Source organism: Semicossyphus pulcher, unplaced genomic scaffold (genome assembly GCF_022749685.1).
Source record: "Semicossyphus pulcher isolate SPU_LCO1_2020_fin unplaced genomic scaffold, fSemPul1.0.p SCAF_21, whole genome shotgun sequence".
In the NCBI taxonomy this organism is placed as follows: domain Eukaryota; kingdom Metazoa; phylum Chordata; class Actinopteri; order Labriformes; family Labridae; genus Semicossyphus; species Semicossyphus pulcher.
Window position 1 is genome coordinate 15668646 of NW_027211695.1, and position 18642 is coordinate 15687287.

Sequence of the window (18642 nt, forward strand, 5' to 3'; positions counted from 1 at the left end):
GGGTATAAAATCACATTAATTCTAAAGAAACATGCACTGTGAGAGCAAGAGAAGCTGAATGTGACATTACAAGGCGGGGTATCTCATGCACTTGTACACAAACACAGATGCAGTTGAAAAATGAGATAGCTATGGAGCGATGAATTAGATTTATCACTGGGTCGGGGATGCTTCTGCCGGGTATTACTCCCTCTGTTACAGGCAGCCAAGGACATTACTGCAAAGACAGACGTGCAGAGAAAGTGAGACAGATGAGGAAAGAGAGAAAAGCGGAAAGATGGATGAGTAACGTTGAGATAGAAAGAGAGATTAAGAGAGGGAGGCATGAAGCTAAAGCATGCAGCTAAAAGAGAAGCAGATGGAGACAGAGGTAAACAGATGTTAAAAAGTCTTATTTAAAGGATTCAAAAGGTACAGACATCTTCTGTAGAGCTATAAATGAAAAGTCCTCATGCTAGTTACTATAAGGTGACACAGTTAGCCAACTAGCTAACTACTGTGCGCGATAATTGTTTGCGTGAGACTAGGAAAACAGCTTACAAGCTACACAAGATAACATAAACACTAGTTGTACTGTAAAGGCAAGAGATAGTAGCTAGTACAGGAACATTAGCTCTTAACTGTACATGCTAGCAGCTAGCTATAAATAGCACTGCACATCATCACATTATGAAGCAAAGTTCCAGCTTGATAACAAAACAATACTTTCTGATGCCGACATAGTTCGAAAAATATAAATATGTTTCTTGTCATTTAACATAGATTAAACAATCCTCATGCTAGTAACTATGAGGTGAAATGGAAGACACAGTTAGCCAACTAGCTAACTACTCTGATAATATAGTCTAAGTCCTCATGCTAGTAACTGTAGAGCACAAGGCACAGTTAGCCAACCAGCTAACTACTAAAATAACAATTTCTGAGATACTAGCAAAACAGCTTGCAAACTTATAGACTAGATAACATAAACACTACTAAGTGTAGCTAGCAAAAGAAGATTAGCTATTAACTCTAAAGGCTAGCAGCTAGCTTTCAATATGAAATTATGAAATTGTGGCTCCAGCTTGATAACAAAACAACACTTTCTGATACCTTCGTTTGGGAAACATAAAGATGTTGCTTTGTGTCATTTAACATTAATCTAAGTCCTAATGCTAGTTACTGTACATGAAGCGCAAGGCACAGTTAGCCAACTAGGCTATAAAACTTTTGTACAAGATACTGTCATGTTTGAAATGCTAGCAACAGCTTGCAACATAATTGACTAGATGAAGTAAGACTTTAAAACCAAGTACTGTGAAAGCAAAACACAGTAGCTAGCACAGACAGGTAGCAACGTCTACCTAGCGACTAGCTTACACAATAGCCATTTAATCTTAGCCTACAAAATATTTAAAATGGCTCACTTCACTTCGAAATCAGTGCAAATGAAATGACCTCAAGTTATTGTGATTTATAATTTTGTTTTTTATTAAAGAATAATTGTTCACTTTTAAGTATCCTATCACCTTCAATTCTTTGTAATGTGGTGTTGAGGTTTGATGTCCATAGCTAGCACTGTTCAAGCTAATGTTCAACACACTAACTTTCCACTTTCTGGTCTATGTTACTTAATTATGTAATTTAAAAACTAGCACATCAGACTTTTGACAATTAGTTTATTGTACTTTTACCTTTCTAACAGTATTGAACAGTAATCTTCACGCTTAACTTGTAAACTGAGGCCTCATTAGCTCGTGTTATTTTCATGAAACCAAGTGACGCCTTTCTGTTTTGTCACACACACTTTTGGTTTCAGTCTTACACTTTTTCTTGTACCACCGTCCTCTGTAGACTTGGTTGTTTGTAATTGTCATGCAGGTGGCAAACCTTCTGTCTGAGTCTTGAATTTTCCTTCAGGGCAGATTTCCCCATCATGCACCAATCTGTAGACCCTGCCTGCTGGGCAACCCGCTCTGGGTCAGCCCTGTAGCGCATTGGTATATTACGTTAGAAAAACAACATATCTGTGTTATGAAAAGAGTCTTTTGTCATTGCCTGTCCTGTCTTTTTATTAGGCTGCTGTCTCTCCCTGATTCAAAGATAACAAAAACAATATCCTTTCCTCCTCTTTCCCTCTGTCCCTTTAGCTCTTTACCGACCACTGTGTTCCTTAACACCGAGAGCCTCCAATGTTTACAATAAAGGGCATTGTAGCAAATTATACTGCTATATTCAGTGAAAAACAAACCACAAAACAACCAGTTTGCCAACTAGCTTTTGGAGGAAATGACCGGTTAATCACAATTTAAATCTCACGGTAGTATTTCTTTTAACTATCTCAACATCACTGCCGCATGTTCACATACCTTTAAGGCACAGTTTACCTTTTCCCACAGGTAGTAGTGACAGTACAGGTTGTGCAAGATGTTTAGTCACGGATGACGTAAAGCCTGTCCGGGAACTATGTTATAATTTTATGACCTGGTTTACTGTCTTACCGTGCTGATTATAGTATGTTGGCATTTGTCCTTGAGGCTTTTGTAACAGAGCGTCATAATTACTCATCTCCTGATACATCTAATGATTTGATTTAACTATGTCTGTACCTGACTCATTATGACAGATCAGACTTGCATGTTCAATACAAACCTTTGAATAAATTATTCCTTTTTCCCCAGCAACAGCTCTTAATTTAGCCTACATGAATCTTATGTTTTACCTGCTAGCTGCACGTTTATAAGTTCTTTATAGGCACAGACTGTTTGGAGGATATGAAAACTCTTCTATCAGACATCTTTCTTGTTGTTCAAGTCAGTGATGTTTTTAATTGTAAGCTATCGTTTAACCGAAGGAATTTATTCAGCTAGCAAGCTAAAGTTAGCAGCAGCTCGGATCGCAGCCCCAGAGTCCCCATTAAAGAGCATCAAAGGGATAGATTTGGATGCTGCTTTATTTCCTGTTTTTTAATTACTTCAATTTCTTGGTCCGTTTGTTTTGGAGAGGAAAAGAACTGTGTTTAATTTAGCTGCCACTTATAACTTTGTAAGCAATGAATGCTGAAAGAAACCTAACCTAGAAACAAGCTAGCAGCAGCTCAGCCCCCAGCCCCTCCTGACGTTCTGTTGCCGCCTAACTGCGCTGGAGAAACTGATTCTTAACCTGAACCTGCTTTATTAAGTGTTTCTACTAGTTTGAATCATTGGGTCCATTTGTTTTGGAGGGGAGGAGACTTCTGCAGACATTTCAGCTCCAATTAAAAACCTTGTGAACATTAAATACTGAAGGAATCCTTCCGCAAAAAACAAGCTAAGCAACTCCAAACAAGCTAGCAGGAGCTCAGCTCCCAGCCCCTCCTGACGTTCTGTTTCCACCAAACAGCATTGAAGAAACCCAGATTTTTAACTTGAAACTGATTTATTAAGTGTTTTTACCAGCTTTTAGAGAGGAACAGACCTCTGCGCTTAGGAAAAGAACTCTGTGTTTAATTTGGCTCCCACTTATAACTTTGTAGGCAATGAATGCTGAAGGAATCCTAACCTAGAAACAAGCTAGCAGCAGCTCAGCCCCTAGCTCCTCCTGACGTTCTGTTGATGCAGAACAGCGTTTGAGAAACACTGATTTGAAACTGCCTTATTCAGTGTTTTCGGTCTTATAACTGGATCTGTTGGTTTTGGAGAGGAGGAGACCTCTGTGGATATTTCAGCTGCCGTTAAAATCGTTTTGAACAACTAGCTACAAACAAGCTAGCAGCAGCTCAGCTCTCAGCCCCTCTTGTTGTAAATACCCAGATTTTTATACGTGAAACTGCTTTATTTAGTGTTTTACTGGTTCGAATCACCTGCTCCTTTTTTTCTTGGGGTGAAGGAGACCTTGTGAACAATGAACATAGATGTTAAGTTTAAAGTCTGACATGCTGGAGCTTCTCTCAGTACAATGGGCAGCAAAAAAACTCAAGTGGGGACATTCGATTGGCAAAACGTGAGCCGACTTTCAGGGGACAGCTCTTTATTTTACACTAATATAGTGAAAAAAGTGTGTTAATGTTTCCTCTTAAACTTAAAATATTTAGTTTATTTTTAAAGGAAAGATTTTAGCAGCCACATTCCGGCTTTAAGGAACTAGAAGTTGGGGAATTTCCAGTCAATCTGTTCCTGCTTTATCAACTGTATGTGTGAATCCCCCAGAGACAGTGGATGTTTCTCCCATGACAGTATGCAGGCGCACTGATGCAGGCACACGGTTATCTTTATGGGGAAGTGACAGGCCTGTCAGCGGGTAAATGTCTAATGAAAGCTGCTGTGAGGCCTCGTGCAGGAATGTTGATTAACGTGCAGGTATGAAGCGAGCCATCGCTGAACGTGATCAGAGTTTTAAGATTGCATCAGCGCGCGTGTTCAGTGTGTGCGTGCCGGGTATCCTCCTGTTTCGAGAAATAAGGATCTCCTTGGCGACCCCTGATGTCCTATCTCAAATTGATTACCCATCATGCATTCTGTCTTCTCAGGGCATGTTCTCATAAATGGAGAGAGGGAACGATTGCATGATAAGCAGGCGGGGATGAGGGGAAACAAAAAGGCGCCACGATAGAACCAGTGGGGAATTTCTTCCTCTGCAGATCCACGGTTTAAAATCAGATCATGCATTCACCCCACGTTTAATAATAATCTTCATGCAGACACGCTCGGCTGCATCTCCCACCTGCTCATCACTGTTGCTCCCATAATCGCAGCAGTGCAGGACATTACCTCCGAGGCGTTTGCTGCATTATCGACGCTCCGCATACCGACACACGGCCACGCGTAGCTTCCTCGTTTTCTTATTAACAGATCGAGTGAGTGCGCTATTTTTGGACACATGCGGGGAAACGTTTCCAGAGGCCACCTTGAGTTTCCCACATCTGATCGTAAATCAGTCACATACATCTTATAAATGTACTGGCACAGTCCTTTAAGTATACGTCACCTCTCGGCTCGTCTAAGCAGAGTTTCTGTCTGACTGACACCACTTTCCAAACTGATGTCCTTCTGTTCAAGTGTGACCTCAAGGAAGAATAGCTGTCATTCTAGTCATTGATGCACTAACATCTCTCCCTCTTTTTATCCTCTACAGAAAAGTGTGAAGGAGGGCATCCTGTTAAAGCAGACCAGTTCCTTCCAGAGATGGAAGAGGAGGTACTTCAAACTCAGAGGGAGGACCCTCTACTATGCCAAAGACTGCAAGGTACAAGAGCGTGTGAAACTTCCTAATGTAGCTTTTTTGGACTTTGTGAGCATAACAAGAAAATGCAACAGAACACAAGATTGTGCAGAGTGTTCTGCCACAGCTGTGACGTACTATAAAATGGTTTCAATGGACTGTACCACTCAAAGCTGCTTTTACACGACACTCACATTCACACACTGATGGTAAAGGCTCAAGTGGCCTCACTTCAGGAGCAATTTGTCTCGTCCAAAGACACTTTGACATGTGACTGTAGCAGTCAGAGCTTGAACCCCCAACCCTCCGACTCTACCACTGAGCCACAGCCGCCCCTGTTTACAGTTTCAATCAACCAACAAAATAATCTAGTCATTAATCGTTCAGTCTATAAAATGCCTAATTAAGGGGACAGTGCTCCTTATTTCCCAGAGCCCGCATCGCATCTTTTGTCCACGACCCCAACACTCTCTATTTACTTTCGGCACCGATATTCGGCATTTTGACGCATATCGGCATCGCCCTTTTTTTTTTTTTAATTTTTTTTTTTTATCCGACGGCCGATAAGAGATCAATTTAAAACTGGGTTATTTTGGCTCTGATGCATATGCTTAAAGGCATTCAAACAAAGTTAAGTGTTGGAGTTTGTATTATTCAAAATTTTGACGCCAATATTTTCACTTTAACTGCAAATGAATATCGGCTTCAAATATCAGCCTCCTTGACTACTAATAATCGGTATCGGTATCGGCCCTGAAAAAACCATATCGGTCTATCTCTACTGGATATAGTAACTGATGTTTGCATTGTTTGTCTGTCTTTCATCAGTCTCTGATTTTTGATGAAGTCGATCTATCGGACGCCAGCGTGGCTGAGACCAGCACCAAGAACATCAACAACAGCTTCACGGTAAGCAAAAGAAACGGTGTTAAAATGTTGAAAATGTGGATTAAAGCCTTAAAAAACTCTTAATTTTTTATGGCAAATTTATTCAGAAGATTTAAAACAACTTTTTCAGGCTTAAAATCAAAGATATTTAGCTCCAAGGTCTGCAGTGTCTAGCTTCAAGTAACTGCTAGCACGGCTGTTACATCCCACTGCTTTGATATAATGTTGAGAAATAGCTGCAGATGAGATACTCTTACACGTTTCCTTCTTCCCTCCTCAGGTGATCACTCCGTTCCGTAAACTCATGCTGTGTGCGGAGAGCAGGAAGGAGATGGAGGACTGGATCGGCGCTCTCAAATCCGTCCAAAAATGGGAAACTTATGAGGTTCGTCTCTTTATCTTCTGACATGATTTATTCTGCTGGCTGACATCAGGGTATCACAAACGTGCCAAATGAGTGAAGCTTTGATGTGTGATCTGTTTTAATGAGATCAGGCGATCGTTGATCTGCTCTTCCCTCAATGAACCCACGTTTTTCTACGTTCTTTGGACAAAAATCCTCTCCTCCTCTTTATTTCCACCTCCATCCCTTCATCATCTCCCTCGTCTTATCTGCTTTTCGTTGAGCCCTTTGCCAGCAGATTGATGCCTCTCATAAACTCAGACCTTCTGCTTTAATAGCCTATAAAGAGAGCTGAAGACTGTAAGCTGCTGAAATTAGATTCTCTCAGGTTTTCGGGCTTTTAATGAACCCTTCTCTTTTTGGAACAGTGCTTTTAGGATTTGATTTATGTCATCGTCTGTACCTCTTTATTCCTTGTTCACATGCGGCTCCTTGTTCTTTCTGGTCCTGCAAGTTAGTGATCAGGGTCGGGAGGGTTACTTCAAAATTGTATTCTGATACAGCTACTATCTACTTGTTAAAAATGTCATCAGAAAATCACAAGCGGCGCCCAGTTAGTGACGCGTTCTCCATCAGCCAGCAGTGGTTGGTCTGCCAGAGAGGGTAGGCGGAGCTAAGCGGCTGCTTTTCCGGTCTCTGAAAGTGTTGCGAGTAAACAGTAATCTACTATGGCTGAACAAACAAAGAAAAGATCGATGACTACAGATACAACTTCAACAATAAGTGAAAATCCAAAGAAAAAGAAACAATATGACGCTCAGATGAAGCAAACAGTCTAAAAAGGAAAGCGACCGTCAGCGAGGAAAATCAAGAGTTACAACCGGAGCCAACCGTGGACGTCACACATGCAACACCGTCTGGATATCTGGGAAGTGTGCTCCCGCAATTACCGTTTATCGCCATAAGTGGCGCCAAAGAGAACGAAACTGAAATCTTCAAGATTATAACTTTAAAATGTATTTTAAAATTGTAATCCTGCTAGTCACAACCATTTTTAATACATGTATCTGTGATCTTCTGTAACAGAATACAGTTGCCTTTTTTTGTTTCCTAATTACGCCGTTACTTGTATTGCGTTAGTGAGGGTGCAGATCAAACTGCTGACAGCATCTTCTCCAAATGAATCGTGAAAGGAAGGAGAGAAGAGAATTAGTTGGAAGTTTGGTGTAACAGAAGTTAAGAAGAAGTTGAACGACCTTTTTAGCGTCAATTTTAATCGCCAGATTTCTCAGGTCTTATTTTAGACCCCAAATTTTCCGTTGCAACGTCCTCTTCTACCATAAATGAACTGGGTTGGGCGGGTAATATCTTACTTCAGGTCTGGATTGGATCTTTGAACAATTTTATGACTCATTTCAAACCTGTGAAGACCTCTAGCACCAGATAACGCTTATATTCTGGCTGTATTGACCTGTTTTTCCCAGGTCGTTCCTTTGAAGCTCATCTCTATCTATCTTAATCCTGGGGCCATAAAGTTAAACATGCACTGCTGATGTCACTGTCTTATCCTTGTATTCTTGCTTCCTCCATGGCTGTCCTACAATATCTGTCCCTCCCTAAAGCGACACGATTTACATGTAGCACATGATTACATGATTTGTGTTTCCACCTCTAACAACCTGCCGGTTGAACATAAATTTCTGATGTCGTTGTCCTCTCCTTCTGAACTCCCTCCTCAGGCCAGCCAGTTCAACATGGAGCATTTCTCCGGGATGCACAACTGGTACGCCTGCTCGCACGCCAGGCCGACCTTCTGCAACGTGTGCAGAGAAGCTCTGCCGGGCGTCACCTCCCACGGCCTGTCCTGTGAAGGTACGCAGACACACGAATGCACACGTTTAAAGACACACTGAGGAAGTATTTTTGGCCTAATTAGATATTAGGAGCAGGTAAGATTTTGACCATTCAGTCAGGGACGTTTTGTCTGTTTGAGCATTGAAGTAAGGATTTAGAGCATGTGACTGAAAGTAAAGAAGTAGGTTTATTGCTGCTTATTGCAGGCAGGTTACATCACAGCTCTGACACACTGACTCCTTGGAAACAGTTTAATGATTTCCTCAGAACTAAATAACCTGAAAACACACATAAGGCGTTTTTTAGGTCGACTGAAGGACACGTCAGCGGGGGTAAAAGCTTCATTTGCTCCTGATTTAATCTGCATGCTTCTCCTAGATTCAAATGAATGAATGAGAATGAAACAAAAATAGAAATGTATCGCACTTTTTCCTTGAATGTAGTTAATATTTAAGAAACCTTTAATATTGGTTAATGTGTTGGTTATTGGTGTTGAATGAGGAGTTTGTGCAAACAAGAAATGTCTGATAAAAACAGAATAATTGACTCAAATACTTCTTAACACTTAAAGAGGGGGTATTTTGCTGTTTCACATTTAAGACACATATATAATGTTACAATGCTGGATGTTCAAACTTAAAGTGGGTGAAGTTTCAAATCTGTAGGTAAAAGTATGTTGGAGTAATCCCCAGGCTTCTCAGCTCAGTCTGCAGGCTGCAGAAGGCAGGCTTGCAGGGGCGGGGTTTCTTAAAGGGACAGCGCTGAGTGAGTCATATTCAAGCAGAGGCTGTATGAGGGCCTGCACAGAGCACCAGTGTGAGAAAAATTTGGTGTTTTTTTAAGTGTAAATTACGCTAAGCTACTCCACAGGTATCACAGAGTGAAGTATGGAGCTTGAAATTAGAATAATACCCCCCTTTAAATGCCCAGCTCATCCTGATACATATAGAATTGTAGACATTTTGTGGCAACATATATCACAACACGACTTATAACTGTTTGATTCGACTTGCTGGCTGGAGATGATGCTGTCATCTGTCAATAAGTGGCAAAGAATATTTCACATAACATGACATAACTGTTGTATAGAAGAAACATCACACTCAAGGTCGTGATGCTGGACTGAGTATCAGCACAGCTGTGACTCAGTCGTTGGCACGAGGCTGCAGATCATCACAGCCAACAAGCAGCAAATAGTGGTAAAAACTAAGAATCAACAACAGATTGTTTTCTGCTCCATCAACTCAACCAGGTCCACATCTTAACTGAAACTGGACTCTTGTTGCCGAGCAACCCAGACATTCTCCTGCACTGTGTCTGAAGGTTACCACAGATCAGCTGTTTCTTATCATGTACATTTATCTCTGTTTTAATTTATCATCAGCCAGTGAAATAAGAGTCTGCCGTGTGATTCAGAGGCACCAGCCTGATCAATGAAGACACACACAGTCTGCTGTGATGCTAATTAACAGTATTCAGAACACCTGGCTGAGGCGGAGGGATACACAGAGTGAAAAGTCTCAGTGTTGTTGTTCTCCATATCACCACTCACAGAATGCCTGTTGAATAAATTGTTAAGGCTACTAATATATGTTTTTTTGATCGTCCTCTGCAGTGTGTAAGTTCAAGGCTCATAAGCGCTGCGCAGTTCGCTCCACCAACAACTGCAAATGGACCACGCTGGCCTCCATAGGAAATGACATCATCGAGGATGAAGAAGGGGTGAGCGATTAGGCTGTGTGCGCTTGAGTGCGTGTTACTTTATATCCTCTCCTTCAGCGTGAAAAACAGGCGTGTGCGTGAGCTGAGAATGATCGTGGGGGGGCGGTTAGTTCGAGGTCGGAGGTTTGTTTCCTCGAGATTAAAGGCTCATTAGTGATTCTCAGTGAAGAAAACGAAGGGCAGATATCTGGAGATAATTAATAAGGAGATAAAGACTTAACATAATTAACTGCTAAATAAAGGCGATACTGTCCTTGCTTGTGTAGTTCACGCTGCACTTTTGGTTTGAATTACAGGTGTGAAAAGCAGGCGGATTACGAAGCAGTGGTTTTGGAATTTCCATAGATCCTTTCATGCAAATACCTCCCACCTGACTAGCTTAAATTTGGTAAAAGTCAAATGATGGTGCCTAATGATCTCACTATTTTCCATATTTCCCCTCAGGTGTTCATGCCCCACCAGTGGCTGGAGGGTAACCTGCCGGTCAGTGCCAAATGTGTGGTGTGTGACAAGAACTGTGGCAGCGTGCGGCGGCTGCAGGACTGGCGCTGCCTCTGGTGCAAGGCCATCGTAAGTGGGAGCCTCTCAAATCAGCGAGTTGTATTTCTTTAACACACCACTGCTTGCTGGCATCACTTCACCCTGGAAAGAAGTGTAAAATGTAACAACATCATAACATAATTAGTGATACAAATGGTAATAGAGTCAGAGCCAGGCGTTGGTAAAGCTTTCCCAGTTAATTATCTTCCTGTTTGAAGGATAAGACACGTCCGCAGTGACGTCCTGTCGCTGTCTAAATGCAAAGCAGCTCCTTCAAACAGCCTTTCCAAATGTTACAGGAAATGTTGTGATTCTCTTTTTAAAACAAAAGTAGGCAATGTTCAAAGTTTAAATGACATTTTCATTTATTTGTACATGAAACAATCTGACGCATTTATAAACACAGGAAATAGAAACGTACTCAGAGCGAGAAGTGCTCCTACATCGCCTCCATCCCGCGCCCCTTCAAAGGCTCGAGGTGTCTAAAAGTTCACCTGAGTCATCGGAGTAATAGGACAGAACTGAAGGTGTGAGCACATATCCCCGGGGGGGGGAGAGGAGGACAAGGAGGAGGGCAGGTTGAAATGAGAAATTTAACAGGGTTGATGAATTTCTGTGGGCTCGGTCTGACCTAATTCTTCGACCACCTCAAGCAAGATGACTATAAATAACTTTAACAGGTCTTAGTGTGTCCTTTAGAGCCCGTGTTTAAACGAATCCTGTCAGGAAATGCCACACAGGACGCTAACACTTAAAATCTGCATTTAGTCAACAAACAAAACTAAACTTGTAAGTGGTAGGCGGAGCTAAGCGGCTGCTTTTCCGGTCTCTGCGAGTGTTGTGAGTAAATAGTAATCTACTATGGCTGAACAAACAAAGAAAAGACGGATGACTACAGATACAACTTCAACAAGAAGTGAAAATCCAAAGAAAAAGAAACAAACTCGACGCTCACATGAAGCAAACAGTCTGAAAAGGAAAGCGACCGTCAGCGAGGAAAATCAAGAGTTACAACCGGAGCCAACCGTGGACGTCACACATGCAACACTGTCTGTATATCTGGGAAGTGTGCTCCTGCAATTACCGTTTATCGCCATAGGTGCCGCCAAAGAGAACGAAAACTTGCTTACCACCAAATGCTAGACAGACGTACAGTAGTTAGCAATTAGCTCTTGACCATAGTGGATTTCCATCTGGAGTTGGTGGAGACCAAAACGGAGCTAAAACGAGAGGTAAAAAATTGTTAGTTACAGCCTCAAACTATCAACCTTTACTGTAGTATGAGTTCAGACATAAAGGCTGATAGCTGATAATAAAGTAAAATGTTTTAATGTTCATCAGCTGAAAAAAGAGAGGAGATAAAAGCAGTGAAATCTGACTGAACACGGTAACAGAGATGTTACCTTCTCTCCGTCTCACAGCTCCACTTAGCAGAGGCTGAATTGCTTTCGAGTGTTTAGTGCAAATTAATCTTCTGCACACGCACACACACACACACACACACACACACACACAGAGGAATGAATCAGAGCGATATTTGTAAAGGTTATAGAACTGACATTTGGTGGGTTTCAGAGGGATGTAATGACCTTTCTGCTTCTACTGAAATATAGAATTGCTATGGAGACCACTGACTCTGTGTGTATATGTGTGTGTGTGTGTGAACACAGGTCCACAACAGCTGTAAAGAACAAATGGGAAAGGTGTGTCCCCTGGGTCAATGTCGAGTGTCCATCATCCCTCCCACTGCACTTAACAGCATCGACTCCGACGGTGAGACAGCGTCTACACACACACACACACGCCTACACACACACACACACACAGGCGCTTTTGTTCTGAGAATTACATCTTACAAGTTCAAGAATGTCACCTTTCATCTCCAGTGATGTGATTCCTTGTGAGACGTGACATTGAAGCTGAAACGCTTTGATGTTATGCTATGTGTGTAATAAGCCAACAGCAAGATACAGCTCAGGAGCAAGGCTAGCTAAAAATGTTTCGTTATAAGCTGTCTTTTTGTCTCCCCTGGGACACACACGCCTTTTACTGAAGGAAGGGATATGGGACTGGGAAGTATACTCACCGTGGAGGAGCACAGCAGGAAGTGGCTGAAACTTCCTAGTGTCGGCGTTGTCTTCCAGCCCTTGGTAGCTGGTTAAAAAGTCCGACATATCCATAGATCGTCCGTCACCCCAAAGATGGATTTATTTCTCCAACTTACACACCACTCTGCTTTCGCCACGGATTGGATATTCCTGAGAGATCTCTGCCGTGTCCTCTTCACCGGAGCTCAGCCAGAAACAGATGTAACGCTGGCGTGTCCAGCTCTTGGGACACAAAGAGGTCAGGGAAACTCTGAGCGGTAAACCATGTTTGAGATACTGCCTGTCCGTTCGATATTTGTGACTGAGAAAGTGACTCTGGAGGGTTTTTTGGGTTCGCGTTTAGGTATCGGTTAGATCGGTGTTAAGCTACCTCGGGGTAGCCCGGGGTTACCCTCTAGAGCCAGACCTGGAGGGATGCTTGACGGCAAGTGTCTGATGGCCAGGCGCAGCCCCAAGAAGAAACATGGAGGCACCACCTTGTAGGCCTACCACCCGCAGAGACAGGCATAGTGGTTGGGTGCATTGTGAACCATTTGGCAGGCAAAGGCTGAGGCCTTGGCGTCCTGATCCCCGGTCAGCGTAGACTGGCTCTCAGTACGTGGAGTGTCTGGGCTCAGTCTTAGAGATTGGGTAAGGAGCTCGGACATCCGGAGGGAGCTCGGAGTAGAGCTGCTACTCCTTTGCATTGAAAGGAGCCAGTTGAGCTGGTTTGGGCATCTGGTTAGGATGCCTCCTAGGCACCTTCCGTTGAAGGTTTTCTGGGCACGTCCAACAGGGAGGAGATCCCGGGGCAGACCCAGAGCTCGCTGGAGGGATTATATATCCCACCTGGCCTATATCCCAACGCCTCGGGATCCCCCAGGAGGAGCTGGATAATGTTGGACCTCTGGGTCAACTAGTGTAGCCTGCTGCCACTGCGACCTGGCCATGGATAAGCTGAAGAAAATGGATGGATGTTTAGTTATCCTCTGACTGGCACCCTGGCATTAAGCAGCAACTGCTACAACCTCCATGGACAGAACACAACAACGTCTCACGATTAAATATCTGGAATAATGAAACATATCACACTCCTTTCTCATGTCCTTTGAAATCCTGAAATTGAATCATACAGTAAGAAAGGCTTTCCACTTTAATAAAACATGTTCATTCATCTATGATCCGTCCCTTTAGGCTTCTGGAAGGCCACCTCTGCGTCGTGCTCCAGTCCTCTCCTGGTCCTGGTCAACTCCAAAAGCGGAGACAACCAGGGGGTGAAGTTCCTCCGCAAGTTCAAGCAGCTCCTCAACCCGGCTCAAGTCTTTGACCTGATGAACGGAGGACCAGAGCTCGGGTACTTCAGTTTTCTATCTTTGAAATACTTCTCATGAATAATAAACTCTTATATCAGGTTATAACACAGCAGATTCGTGATCAATCTGTACTCATTTCTTGTCCGCCATGACTTGTTTCAGATGCTGCAATTTTTCTGCCTTTTCATGACTTCTACCTCTTAACATTTGGTGCTCATCTCCCTCCTCTTGTTCTCCTCCTCCTCCCTCTCAGCCTGCGCCTTTTCCAGAAGTTTGTGACGTTTCGTATCCTGGTGTGCGGAGGCGATGGCAGCGTGGGCTGGGTGCTCTCAATGCTGGACAAACTCAGCCTCCATAAACAGGTGAGCTGGAGGAGGAGGAGGAGGAGGGGATGATGATGTAATGATGAAGGTGACTGTGGAGAACAATGATGGGGAAGAGAAAGCAGCAAGCTACCTCTTTTGCTGATCTATTTGTTCTTCTATAACTTTGCGAACAAAGCTCTTTACTGTATCTTGTACAAACTGTTTTGTTTCATTAGATTGCAAAAAGTACCAAACAAATCCGACATACGAAGGGTTTGCAAAAACCACCCATGTCTTTACGTTAAATATGGAGCTACAGCCAACTGCTAATTAGCTTAGGTTGCCTTAGCTTAGCTTAAATTAGCATTAAGACTGGAGACATCAGGAAATATCTGGGATAACAGGGGAAATAAAGTTATGTCGGGGAAGGACAAGGCTGCCAATGGGTAAAATTACCAATGATGCACTGCTTACCTTGACTGATTAATTATGTATAAGGAATTAATCCAAATTAAGGCCCACTTACATGCCTTTTATATCAAATTAGTGTTTAATTTGGAAAACAAGTGCCATGTTAAATCGGCTAAGAGGATTTTGGATTTACCAGCTCCAGGGTCAGGTAGTGAGATGTTTCTTGCATCCAAATTAAGATTTTGAAGTTCCTCCAACACACCAGCTTACTCCTGTAAAACCTGTCTTATATTTGTCTGTCTATAACAAGACGTTACAGTTCAAAACGACGTATTTGTCCTTGAGAATTAAATGTATCGTCTCGATCCTGCACTATGTTTTAAACCCTTCAGAAACATTTCATTTCTGATCAGAATACATATTCTTAAGACGCTGGTTTAGCAGGCAAAGACCTTGACACATTGCCTGCAGGTTTGACTCCAACTCAAGGCTACCCCACTCTCTCCTCCCCATTTCCTCATACAAGCAAAAAGGGGGCCAAAAGAGTCCATATTAAACCCCAAAATTTAATATTTGCAATAAAAATCCTTCATGTTGTTCTTTTCTTTAATTTGAAATGTAATTTTATCAACTTCTCTGCAGATGATGTCTTGATATATCCTTCTTTCCTCTCTCTGCAGTGCCAGCTGGGCGTGCTGCCTCTGGGCACAGGTAACGACCTGGCTCGTGTCCTGGGCTGGGGAGGCCTGTGTGACGACGACGCTCAGCTGCTGCAGATCCTGGAGAAGCTGGAGAGAGCCACCACCAAAATGCTGGACCGGTAAGACCAGAGGAAGAAATGGTGAAGGGTTATAGTAGATTACCAAATCCATAGTATAACTAGAGTAAAAGGAGTATTTTGAAATACGCAGCTGAGAGTGAATTATTCTTGCTGATAGTGAGACGAGAAGATGGATATCAAACATGTCTGTACAAATATGAAGCTCCAGTCAGCTGCTTGTTAGCATAGCTTAGCACAAATACAGGGGGAAATAACTTACCTGTCGCTCTACCAAAATGACAAAATTTAGTGCAAGCAGCTTGTAAGATCAGTAACATGTTAGATCTCCTAAGATTAAAAGTTATGTGCCGGACTACTTCTTGGCGGGTGACTTTCTTATGCTAAGCTAAGCTAACTGGCCCCTGACTTCAGGCTCCAGTTTGATTTTTTTCACACTGATATGACAGCGGTACCAATTGTTTCATCTCACTTAATGCAAGAAATAATTTTTTTAAGGTATTTTTTATATTGCTAGCCTAGCTTAGCATAAGGAAGTCAATGCTCCCTGGAAAGGAATAGTCCCTAAAGTAATCATTTTTTTTGGAACCTGATTTTCCTCTGTATTTAACATATGAAATACAACATTTTAAGCTAATGAGGTGCTTGTAGTTAAATTATGGACAAAGCCAGGCTGGCTGTTTCTCCTTCTTTCAGTCTTTTTGGAAAGCTAAGTTAACCGACAACTGGCAGTAGCTTCATATTATGTAGACAGTGCGGTGGTATTAATGTTCTAGTCTAATTTTTAGCAAGAAAGCTGATGTAATAATCCAAAATATCAAACTATTCCTGTATTTAACAGGAACAAATTCAAACCGTCCTTGGCCTGAACTCTTGGTGGATTTTTGTTGATCTGCTTTTTTTTATCAGCGCTACAATCACAGATAGAAAAAGGACACGAAGAATGTCGATTTCCTGCCTCCTGTCCTCCTATCTTGATCTGATTATCTGATAATAAAGTTTATTTTCTGCCTGTGTGTGCCTTTCTGTGTGTGCGCGTCTTTAGATGGAGTGTGATGACTTACGAGGTGCCCAACACCGCTAAACGCACACCGATCGTTAAGGAAGACGACAGCCTTGATTCTCCTCTGCAGGTAAATGACTCTGCGGGTACTTCCAGGAAAACACCTGCTTGTTGACAGATGGTTTCCATAAATTATCCCCACAAAGCCAGACATCACATGCTCGAGAAGTAATTTTGGAAAACATCCAGTGAGAATGATTAAGCCTGGCAGCTGGAAGCCAAAACAATCAGACCCACACCGCAGGGAGCGGTGTAGACAGTGATTGAAATTTAAGATACCCCCAAACTCTAAGTTGGTGGTTAAAGGATGCTGCTGTTGTTGTCAAATTAAAATTTGATTGTAATTCATTCCTTTTGGTGGATAGTATTTCCCAAAGGAGCGGTCATATCCTTCCAGTTTAAGGCTCTCGTCAGTGTCTTGTTAGTTAAATGCTGTTTCGGTCATTGGGTGGCAGCCAACGACAATACCAGCAGCTGAAAACTAAACCAGCCATGCTTTCTGAGCACGAACAGAACACAGTAAGATGTTTATTTTTTAGGTCGCTTGTTTGAAAAGCTTTCAGTGAATATGTACATAGAAGGTGTGGTACTGACTTAATATTAGACTCTTCATCCTCCAGGTCCGTTTCCAGATGTTTGATAGGTTTTCAGTTTGAGTAATTGAGCTTAATGCTAAACATACAGCCGAAAACGCACCGCTTTCTGTGCATAAACAAGATAGAAAGTATATAATCTGAAAGTACAAACACAACCAGCAACAGTACAACACATTTCTAATTGGTCCATGTACCGTAAAGTCTGGAATATAAGCAAAGTCTGTTTTGGGGGGTATCCCAGAGGGGAAAAGGTTTCCTATTGCTATTTATTAATAAAAACATGTATACAAGTTATTTCATCACTATTTCATTTTATTTTCGTTCAAAACACACACCAATATAGCCTACCTTCTGTTTTCACCATGTTGAGTTTGCAGTCCTGCTAGCTACCGGTGCAGTAGCTGAGCTCAGATCATGGCGGCGCATATCCGTGATGAAGCTTTAGCTAGCTCATAGCACCATCGCCTGGGTAAAATACCGTAACACAATAAAATACCTCTCGTCATTTTTATACTGGTATATTAGTCACAGTTGGAGGACGCAGGACGCAGCCCACTTTTTAGATGGAAAAAATGTATTAAAGGTGCGTCTTATACACCAGATTTTATAGTAAAAATAGTACAATCTTAAAGCTGCTGTGAGGAACTTTCGGTTTGTGTTGATTTTAGCGCCCCCTGTGGACAAAGCCGTACCTCTTATCTCTTTGCTGATTTTGTCTTGTACATGTTTAAGTTGTCTTTTTAACAAAAAAAAACTGCTTCTTTAACAGTCACATGTATCACTCACTTTAACTTTTTGCCCTGATGTAAACAAAGACAGCAGTGCAGTTGATCTCTTCGTCTGACACTCCCCCCCCCCGCCAGCAGTTTCAGGCATTTAAAATAACTATATAGAAATAATCAATCTTGTCGCTGATGGTCTGGTTTGCTTTTGTAGCTCATACAGAGTCATCAGAATTTATTTCAGTCTGTTTCATAACCAGTGAAAAACTCCTCACAGGAGCTTTAAAGGTCATACAGGTTATCTTATCTCAGAGTCCTTTGATTAAGAAGTCCTTGAAAAGGACTACATTTGAAATTAAAGACCTCATTCATCATTTTAATCTGGCGAGTATTTTTATTGAGTTGTATTAAGTTTTTACTGATTTCTATTGATTGATTTCTAACAATTGTTGGAAATCTTTAAAATACTATCTATCGTTGTTAATATCTGCTCCTTATTTTCTGTCTGTTTGTTCCTCTGTGAAGCACGCTGGGCTGCATGTATGAAAGGAGTTATATTCAGTCAGGAACTCTCTCGTCATAGATTTAACCATTTTTTGTCAAATAGTAATACAGTTATGCTTGGTGCTTATGGCTCCGCTCTTAAGTTGCTCCCCGGGTAAGTCGAGCAGCATGCTGCGGCTTTCCAGGGAGCACAATGAAAAATAACCCCAGGGTATACAGAGTGGGCAAAAGGCTTCAGACCAGCAAGGAGGAGGCTGGTTTCATTTTAACTCCTTCTAAATCCTATTATAAGACAATCTTCTTTATTAAAATCCTCATTAAATATCAGGACTTTCTAA

General features: G+C 42.1%; 1 protein-coding gene across 2 annotated transcripts in view; it reads left to right on the top strand.

The window, feature by feature from the left end:
* Positions 1–18642, top strand: part of LOC138601045 (diacylglycerol kinase delta) — a 94695-nt gene that overhangs the window by 52435 nt on the left and 23618 nt on the right. For both annotated transcript variants that reach the window (XM_069672619.1, XM_069672620.1), the window contains 11 exons: positions 5092–5202; positions 6007–6087; positions 6347–6451; positions 8149–8281; positions 9879–9985; positions 10430–10555; positions 12196–12298; positions 13807–13966; positions 14179–14287; positions 15322–15461; positions 16465–16552. In XM_069672619.1, the coding sequence (XP_069528720.1) occupies positions 5092–5202; positions 6007–6087; positions 6347–6451; positions 8149–8281; positions 9879–9985; positions 10430–10555; positions 12196–12298; positions 13807–13966; positions 14179–14287; positions 15322–15461; positions 16465–16552 (1263 nt within the window). The remainder of the gene's footprint in view (positions 1–5091; positions 5203–6006; positions 6088–6346; positions 6452–8148; positions 8282–9878; positions 9986–10429; positions 10556–12195; positions 12299–13806; positions 13967–14178; positions 14288–15321; positions 15462–16464; positions 16553–18642) is intronic.